General features: G+C 48.2%; 1 protein-coding gene across 7 annotated transcripts in view; it reads right to left on the bottom strand.

Annotated features, from left to right (window-relative positions):
- Positions 1-554: 554 nt before the first annotated feature.
- LOC144943431 (cyclic AMP-responsive element-binding protein 1-like) overlaps positions 555-10,134 on the bottom strand; it is a 36,506-nt gene continuing 26,926 nt past the window's right edge. For 4 of the 7 annotated variants that reach the window (XM_078870840.1, XM_078870839.1, XM_078870838.1 and 1 more), the window contains exons 3-8: positions 8,852-8,974; positions 7,736-7,836; positions 6,446-6,597; positions 5,507-5,698; positions 4,704-4,809; positions 556-3,338 (exon numbers count right to left, since the gene is read on the bottom strand). In XM_078870840.1, the coding sequence (XP_078726966.1) occupies positions 3,194-3,338; positions 4,704-4,809; positions 5,507-5,698; positions 6,446-6,597; positions 7,736-7,836; positions 8,852-8,974 (819 nt within the window). In that variant the 3' untranslated portion in view covers positions 556-3,193. Of the gene's footprint in view, positions 3,339-4,703; positions 4,810-5,506; positions 5,699-6,445; positions 6,598-7,735; positions 7,837-8,851; positions 8,975-9,100; positions 9,206-10,134 lie in introns of all 7 variants that reach the window. The other 3 variants (XM_078870841.1, XM_078870842.1, XM_078870843.1) reach the window with 3 other exon arrangements.

Here is a 10,134-nt window from a genome sequence, read left to right as displayed (position 1 = left end):
CCCCCGGCCAAGGACTGTAAAGAGTGCGTCACATGAGCAGGACAGCACTAAACTTCTTTTGATATTTATGGAATTAGTGGCGGCTGCATTGCAGGAACATATGCATTAATTCAGTTTCGATTTAAAGCTTTCGTGACTGCAGGGATTCATCTTCTTGGTTCTTTCGGTAAAGTCACGTAGAAGGGCAATAATAAAAATAAAACGTAATAAAATACAATTCTCACGACGTTTCGGCCACAACACAAGCAGCCGTCAGGTGAAGAAACAGAGCTGTCGGAAAGACAGCGCTCCAATGAACACTGCTAAGCTTGGCAGCGTATTTAATGCTCCTCTCACCCAGCTTTAAATACGCTGCCAAGCTTAGCAGTGTTCATTGGAGCGCTGTCTTTCCGACAGCTGTTTCTTCACCTGAGGACGGCTGCTTGTGTTGTGGCCGAAACGTCGTGAGAATTTTATTTTATTGGTATATTTGTATTATTTCCCTTCTACGTGACTTTACCGAAAGAACCAAGAAGATGAATTCAGTTGTTTAAAACTTAATTACAGAAACGCACTTCTACAATTGTAACGATGCAATTCCATACAGGTGGGAGCACAACTCTCCTGTTTAAATGCATTTTAATCACATCATGCTGCTTGCGGGGGGGTACAAAAACTAGTACATTGGCCGAACCAAAAAAATCTAGCACTAAGGCACAAGCGATTTTCTTAAAATCCTAAATTATTAAAAGCACCAGCCTGTAATTCTCTTTTTTTGTATATATTTTTTATACGTACATTTTATGTATAAAATCTGAAAATTGTAACATGTGTTTGAATGTTTTCATTTTAAGCGAAAATGATTTCGTCAATACTGTACTGTGGAGCTAACTTAAAGGACTTACAAAGTGTTCACACATTTAGTAAGTAATGAGGTGGCAACAATGAATAAATTATCCTTCGCTAAACTACGAGACGGCCATCGATGATCACATCTGAAAAGGCAAAAAAACGTGCAGACCGAGTGAAGTGGAGATCCCCTAAGCCACCACGGGCTGCTATTGACTTAATGTTAATAAAGCATTGAACGGAAACTTAACTTCCCTGTATTTAGTAATCAATTCTCTAAATCGCTCCCCATTGGGCATCGTTCATTTGGGACAGGAGCATAGTTTGATACTAAAAGTCGGTGGTACACACACTTGACCAATTGGGAGAGCTTCCCCTCGACTTAAAACTAATGGTATATGCACCCTTGGCTAATAATTGACTTCAAGTAATTTTATATCTGCTCCGTTACACCAACGATGTGTATTGGTAAGTGTTGGTAACATAAACACTACGTGTGCATTAATTCAAGCATAAATACCGAAATGCACTCAATTGGTAGCAGTGTTCATCGTTAAATAAAAGGCTTGAAGATATAAAAATTAATGATACATTGGAATGAATCACCGATTCCTTCCAAATGAGTAAAATGACTCCACCTCACACACTCAATTCTCCACCACACCCCAGAGAGCACTAGTGTGTGAATCGGTATTTTTCACTCGTGTTTTATAAGCGAAATAATTCAGGAAATTGATTTCTAAACATGGGAAAATTAATATCACCTCCCCATCGTTCATTTCTCTTTGTTGCATCACAGAGCTACTACAAGTACTAACATCTGGGCCTAGCACGACAACGCTTGTTTAAACTCCCTCGCAAACACCCGTGCCGTCCGTGACATTGGCAGGTGGCCCACCAGGGTGAAAATAAAATAAAAAAGCCACCCAATATTAACAATTAGGATTGATATTCAAATGCAATTTAAATCATATTACAATTCAATGGTAATTCAAACAATATAAGTACAGCCCGTCAAAATCTCCATCTAAACCAAAAGCATACGGGGGAAAAATAAAGTATGAATTAGTAATGGCAGCGCGACTTGCAACGTCATTCGTGATGAAATCGGCAACAGGTCCACACGTGAAACCAATACGTTTCATTCGAAGTAATATTACTCGACAGAGAAATGGTAAAAATAACACCTGATTAAATGAGCGCGAGCTAAAGGGGCGAAAAGGTCTGCACTCTCAAAGTGGCGTGCAGAGCTCGAATGATAGAGCCCCTTGCTGGGTTCACAGCCACGCATTTAGCGACCTAAAATTGCTGTTGCTGGGTGCCGAGGGCCTGCAAAGGACCTGCTCAAATCATCACTGGGGCCTCCACTTTGCCAATTATTGGTAACCCCCAACCCCTCCCATTCCCACTTGCAAGTCTCCCAACCACTCCCACACTTCGACTTTTGATACTAAACTAGTTTAGGCATGCGTGGTTCTGAGCAATGTCCTATATTCCCGTTCTTTAAATCCCCAAGTCCCCTAACCCTAAAAAAGACCCCTAAACATTCTGCTTCAACACCAAACTTGAGATATGACCTTTATCTCGAAGCACCTCTGCTGCTAAATTCTGCCAGCCCTCAGAAGGGGTGAGGTGCGGGGGGGGTGTGAATCTACATTTGAAGCCCAACCCAGCATCCCAGGACACGCACGTCCATTACGGATATATATACGCGCCATGTGCACATGGATGGGGTTTCCCCCCCCCCGCCGTCTGCTTCCTTGCCGACAAAAGCAGTGAAAGTTGTGCAGGAGCGGTTCCAACATGTGTAATGCGTTGGGGCAGGCCGTGCGACTCCCATCCGTAAAAAAGCTTGAGGATGAGAAGCCGGGGAGACGCAACGTTGAGGTGGTGCCGAGACACGGCGTGCATCAGCCTTGCCTGGGGCGTACACAGTGTTCGGTACGAGCACCTTCAACCCCGGCCCGTCCCTCTCTCTCGGCGCCTCCGTCTTCCCACACCCCAAGTTCGCCAGGCGACTTCACGGTTGGATCAACCGCCCCCCCCCCCACCCACCCCACCTCGTCGTCGATCCGTGGACGCTGGGTTACACGCGGGAGCTCAGCAAACGCTCCACGACCACGTGCGGCAAAGTCGCCACACCGCCACGCCTCCCCCGACCTCCCCCCCCCACCCCAAACCACTTCCTTTAGATTTGACCTCTCAGCAAGTGACAGGTTAAGAGTAAAATTTTCCGGAGACAAAATGCAAAAATGAAATAAAACGACGACGAGAACGCAGTGTAAAAAGGTAAACGTTGGCGCGGCCTGCACTCGGTCGGTCCGCGGCTGAGCGCAGGCAGCGCCCTCCGTTGCTGCTGCTGCTGCTAATCGGTCTTGTGGCAGTACAGGTCCTTGAGGGCCTTGAGCTCCTCGATCAGGGTCTTGTTCTGGTTCTCCAGGACGGCCAGCCGGTTCTCCAGGCACTTCACGTACTCCTTTTTTTTCCGCCGGCACTCCCTCGCCGCCTCCCTGCGGTGCGACATGGCAAAGGCAGAGGGGGGGGGGGGGCGCTTGAGTTTACACACGCATATACGACCAACGAACAAATTGCCTGCAATGCGCCCGGTCTCGTCAGATTAGCAAGCTAAGCAGGACACAAGCCTGATTATTTCTTGGATGGAAAAACACAAAGCACTAGACAGGTGGCTGTAGGCCACTGCAGGATTACGTTGTGGGCAGCAATAGGCAAATGGAGCAGAATTCATTGCCGTACTGTACGTCTATGCTCCCACATCTACATCAGTGGCGAGTGATAGCCGAACCGGTCCTGAACCCCCCCCCCCTTCACCAACCCGCACTGCCCAGCATGGATAAATGTAGTCCAAAAGCCCCCCATGACCACGTGACGTGGGGAGACCTCATCCACCAGTGGATTGACAAGACGGCTGTTGACGTGTACACATACAACTGCAACCGCCGTTTGCCACCGATCGTCATTTCTCTACGGTGCTTGTGCCAGGTTAGGTGCACTTTGAGATGATGTACAATGGCGAAGGCTCGCTGGCAGGTCATGGGTCAGAACCATGTGCTAAGGGTTAAAACTGGGGTACTTGACAGACACAGCACATGCACTCCCCTGTGTGCTAACTGTTGGTACATACACAACTGTCAGTTGCTAACATCGAATGAATCAATGCTGTTGCAGTAAAGATCTTACAGGCTAGTATCTTAAGTCTGCCACCCACCGAAAACTAAAAAAAAATTATTCCGCATGGCAAGTGGATCATTCTACGGTTCACCAAACCCTGCCTTTAAAGCACTATTGCAGGCACACACCACCATGTACAGCACATCAATAACTTTACTCAAAAGTACATCTCATTACCTACAAACTCACCGCTAAATCTACTTATTAAAATAATCATCTGCCTACTCAACTAAATACATATTTTTTTACCTACGTACAATTACTATTCAAAATGTTAGCATCTAAACAAGAAAACATTTAATAATTTACAGAAGATAGAGGAGTGACAAAAATGACAGGAAAACCAATGTTTAATTCTAATAGTTTGGTGAAATAAAGTTCAGAACCAAATGTAACGTTGAGTGTTTCTTTTTCCCATGCAGTCATTGGCAACCAAGCCAAGACCATCAACCCACAACACTTGGGGACTTGGTTTAATCCACAGATGGTCAAAACTGGAATTCGCACCCAAATGTTCAGCGGTGCCCACTCAGTGCTCGGACTTCTGAGCCACCCAGCCATCGACTGGCACACTCCTCTACCCACCCACCCACAACACAATCCTGTGCTATACCCAGCCACATATTCGAACACCCATTTACCCACCCACCCACCACTGCAACCCTCTGCTGTCCTGTGCCACACACCTGTTCTTCATGAGCCGGATCTCTCTCTTGCGTGTCACCGGCTCCTCGTGAATTGATGGCGAGCTCGCTGGCGACGCTACCACCATGTTCTGCTGCAGGTTCCCAGCTTTCAGCGTAGCGCCACGCCAATAGGGTCAGGTCGTGGTCACCATCATCACCACAACCGGCGAGGGGTCAGGGTGGGGGAGGGGGGTGGATAGAGAGGGGAGGGTGTGAGAGCAGAGGGATGGGTTTTTGTGGGCATTGAAAAGTTAGCCGGCAAGTCAAGTTTCCACAACCATTAACATGACATTTGCTACTTTGAACACTTTCCAACCAATGTTCAAAGTGTTTATCCATTATCTATGTTCGTCGGTCTGTCATGGGGGAGGAGGGGTTTGCACGAAAACTCAAAACAAATAAAAGGTAGTGTCTTCTTGGTTCTTTCGGTTAAAGTCACGTAGAAGGGAAGTAATGAAATAATAAAAATAAAACATAATTCTCACGACGTTTCGGCCACAACGCAAGCAGCCGTCCTCAGGTGAAAACCAGGTCTGTCGGGGAGACAGCGTCTGTCTACTTGACAGAGAGAGAATTACAACTCATCTAGCTGTCTGATTTGTTTGCAGGTTGCACCGTGAGTTGTTCGGCAAGATGCCCACGTGCTTGACGCTTCTGGCAGCACGCGAAGCGAACGTCGCACATCATCCAAAATAGCGCGTGGTAGAACCAAAAAGCACATGGCAGCACCAATGCAAACACCTACATATGCAGTAGAAATTATTTAGGCACACAAATGTCAGCGAAGGACCGCGTCACTGTACCTTGCACCACAAATTGTCCTCCCTGCAGCAGCACAGGCTGTCCGTCGGACGTCTGCGCATACTGAAGGATGGTGGCCGGCCCGGATGCGCCCCCTGTCCCGGACGATGGGATGGCGAAGGCCTGCAGGCCTTGCAACGCTTCGGCACCCCCCGCTGTGGTGAGGTGAAAGGTACCGCCTTGGCCGATGGTAACTGTGAACGAGGATAAGGACGGACAGGGCGATCGGATTTAGATGTGCAAACCTAACGATTCATGCCCCCCCCCCTTCAACCCCCGCTCTTCCCCGCACCACCCCCCACAGAGTCGATAATTGACCACGATTTGAGCTACAAGTCGTTTTACTGTGTTCATAAGAGAGCTTACAGGGAGAAGGAAGATACATTCTGATGATCCGTGATATTGGTAAGAATGCAATTATAATTAAAAAAAATTTTCGTCTCATTGAAATTGGTTTTAGGGTATTCCATCTAGTTGTACAGTTTCGTTCGTACAATTTTTTTAATCAATCTAATATAAATTAGCGTATCATTTGCATGCCCTTTGGGGATGTTTTTCTAAATATATTTATATAAAGTTAATTAAATTTATGCTTAATTTCAGCCTTATTCACTTGTGCGTTCATGTTGATTATTTTTTGAAGGAGCTGTCGTGCAGCGATTACCACACCTCACGAAGAATATGGAGAGCGGAGTTCGATATTATCCGCGGTGGTTAACATGACATCTGACTTGGTCCTGGGCCTCCCCAAGGCCTCACGAGCTTTCAATTATCAACTGGTGGTGCGTGAAAACACCAGCGCTGGGAAAACAACGGCGGCCACACCACCACCTTGTGCGCCATGCCGGCCTTGCTCGGTGCATGTATACGGCACTTGCCCGAACTGTCTGTTAAAGGCTATAGTGGGGGTGTTTGTCTTTGCGTGCAAGTGCGAGTCGTACTGTACTGGCCCCCGGAGGTTTGGAAGATGGAGGAGATTTGGGTTCCACCAGCCGAGTTGGCCTGGGTCTCCCCCTCCCCCTCCTCCTCGCTCTTTTCCTCCAGTGTGGAAGCCACGTTTGTCGCGTCGGCTGAAATCTCGTTGAAAATTTTCCTGTGGAAGACAGTGGTGGGGGAGAAATGGGTCCACGGAAAACTTAATAATCGTTTGGTCAAGTAGCGTTTCATATATATATCGTTGAATCCCACAACCGCGGAGGCGGAACATTGCAATCGGCTCGCGCAGATACCAAGTGGTTTGTTACATCGCTCGCAGGTCAAAGACATTGATGGCAGGGGAAGCCCTCATTTAGCAGTGGATTGAGCATGGCTGAAGATGGATCGTGTCAAATTTATTTTAGGAAACAGGAGCGAGTCCCAGATGTGCAGTGCGGATTTTACCGCATTTAAATATCATCTCGATACCGCCAGGGTGCAAAGTCAAGCCAAGTGGTTTCCAACTCCCAATACGCATTGTGCGACACTCATCGTCTGTACTCTTTGGTTCTTTCGGTAAAGTCACGTAGGTATAAATAAAACAAAATAAATCACGACGTTTCGATCGCAACACAAGCAATCTTCATCAGGTGGAACAACCACAGCAAGAAAATGCTGAAGTCTGCTTACAATCCTGAGCCTAAGACCTAATCAAGAACTCCAAACTGCATTTCAGTTGGGTTGCTCGTTCAATGGCCAGGGTCAACGGCGGCGTGGTGTATTCCACAAATATGGCCGACTGTGAGGGCGGGCACAAGCCGGCGTGAGTAGGTTAAATGTTGAGTTTTATAAGGGCACCACGGGGTGACCAGCCCCTCCCCACCCAGCCCCACCCCCCACCCAGCCCCACCCTCCCCACCCAGCCCCACCCTCCCCAGCCAGCCCCTCCCCACCCTCCCCACCCAGCCCCTCCCCACCCTCCCCACCCAGCCCCTCCCCACCCTCCCCTCCCCACCCCACCCCCCCACCCTCCCCACCCCACCCCTCCCCACCCAGCCCCTCCCCACCCAGCCCCTCCCCTCCCATTTTTGGATGCACGACGGACGAAAGGACGGACACAATAATCCCCTGTGGGCTGGTGTAACCAGGAGGTTCCTACCAGTATAAGTATAATTACAGCAGCATCTTTTGCCGAAATCATAAATTCCATTAAAAAATTCTTACAATATATTCCCACTGATGCGAACATGATTGTAAATTACCCTGGTCCTGCTGGGAACTGGACTCTGCCAGCCCATGGTCAGTTTGACACACACCTGAACGACGGGCGTCGCGCGAGCAACTCCTTGCGCTTGCGCAACTCCAATGCGTTCTGCGCGCCCTCCTTGGAGTTGTCGGTCTCTGTTGCGACTGCCACCTAATAGCGCCGTCAAATAACGAAACAAATCAATTCCAAATCAGAATTAATGGTCAAGCAGTAAAAAATAAAATCAGCAACAGCTGCCGCCGCCATCCACCACTAGGGGATTGTGACGCCACCATGGCGTTTGAGCCAAGACAGGGCAGATCAAGATTTTAGGAGTTAACTGAAATAACTGGCAGATGTGCCACCTGTGCTCAATAATAACAAATAAAGGCAAAGATCTCTCGTTTTGCACGAACAAACTTTTGGGGCAGGTGCTGTTAGCGGGCAGCTATGATGGCCGGCACGCCATACGAGAGGGTGGGTGGCCAGCACCATGCCCAGCCGCCTTTGTCCCCCCCAGTGATGATGGTTACACAGCGCAGCAAATACGTAAGGCTGAGCCGTCCTAGGGGAGACCCAGGACCAGTTCAGATATTCGTCACCGATGTTGTTCATAAGCGGAAATCAAACTCGGGTCACCGATTTCATAGCGTAGTGTGCGAACCACTATACCACCACTCAATAAATACACACGCGTACAAATAATCCTACTTTAGTATAGCCTAATAAACTGCAATGAGTGTTAGCGATCAACTATTAAGGCCAACACACAGCGTCGCCAGAACCATTCTTCATTGGACTCGTTTCCCCATTGCGGATGTTTACAGAATGAACCAGGTTCTCATTTGAAGCAGAGTTGACACCAGGGGATGCCTTCATTCTGCTCAGTAGATTGATTCGTGGTTGATGATAAATTATTAGAGCTAGGCTATACAATTAATTAAATTAATCTATTACTCCACTGTTATTGGTTCTATATCTCCGGTAAATTGGTGTCGTTATCGGCATCATCAGCCACGTCACGCTGCGCGTGGTTTGAAGGGTGTTTCAGGAGGCAAGTTGTTAGGGTGGCTGTCATTTTTAAAGAGGCCAAACCAAAGTAATCCATTACAATTTTCATCCCAGATTGACCGACAGCAATTGGCCACCGTGTCGCACCACCGGCAACATCCCGTGTGAATCGTACCTGCACTGTTTGCATCTGCGGGGGCTGAATGACGGACGGCTGCGCGTTCTGGATCACCGTTGGTACCTGCACCTCCTGACCTCCGGGCAGGTGGACGACCGTCACCTCAGGACCCGACACAGCCTGGCGGCAGAGGACAAGGGACGTGAGAATTAAAGATCGGGAGAATGCGGGACAGTCAGATGGGGAAGGAGCTGGGGAGAGAAGGTTGCCCGCGTATGTGATAATAGAAACAGTTTTTTTAGTTACCCAGGATATCCTCACTGAGTATCAAGACTTTTTTCAGTGGGGTCCTGTGCTTGGGATGTCTGCACAATTGTTTGAGAATTTCTGTGTGTGGGAGAAAAGAAGAGCCTGGAGAAAACCCACGCAACGGAATGTAACACTCAAATACAGCAACACTCAAAACACAACAACCTACTTACTCTATGGCCATCTACTGGCTACCTCGGTGCCCTGCAGGTTGGAGATGCCTAAACGTGACAACATCTGTGCGATCTACAAACCCCACCCACCTCCAAGGCATTGAATCACAAGCATCCACTACCACCACTCCTGGATCAAACCCCTTGTGGTAAACATCACTCGTGTTTAACATTCTCACGTCTCGGGCCAATTTGCCTGAACGGTGTTTATTCTTCACTCTTATTTCTGTCACAGGAAGGTCGAGGCGCGACAAAATATTCCACGATAATCAAGTATATATACACACACCATCATTGTTCTACGATCTTTTGTCAATAATCCACTTGTGGATGATGACCTACAAGCCCCGGCGGTCATGGGGGATTGTACGACCACACTTCACCACGTTGGCCAGTGTAGGTTGATGAAGGCGGTGCCTCACACGAGGTCATACATCATGCACCAGGTTGTTGGGTTCACAGCGCAGTGTGCAAACCACCGTGGCACCATTCCCCCCCTCCCCTCCATCACCAACAAACCATAACCGCTGTAGTCTTATTACCATAGCAGAACCAACATTAATGAGGCATCTTGTACATTAAGGCATCAGTAAAGGGCACAAGTCTGGCGCTAAACGTACAAAGGCAACTTGGTCTGTGCAAACTGGGTGCCCGCAGAGTTCGCATGGAAGAACTCAATGCGCATCGCCGCCAGTGATACCGATCTGCTTGGGACGGTGGTGCAAATTTAAACACGCTTCTCGGAAAGTCGATGACGGAACACTCACTCAATGTGCGACGAACAAACTTGTTATTTATGGCGTTCGTTTGTTCAAATTGCATTACAACTGTGCTGCCATCGGAACTCCCAACGTGCAG

This window comes from Lampetra fluviatilis, chromosome 31, assembly GCF_964198595.1.
Source record: "Lampetra fluviatilis chromosome 31, kcLamFluv1.1, whole genome shotgun sequence".
NCBI classification, from domain to species: domain Eukaryota; kingdom Metazoa; phylum Chordata; class Hyperoartia; order Petromyzontiformes; family Petromyzontidae; genus Lampetra; species Lampetra fluviatilis.
The sequence above is the reverse complement of the archived record's forward strand: the minus strand, read 5'-3'. Positions and strand labels throughout refer to the sequence as shown.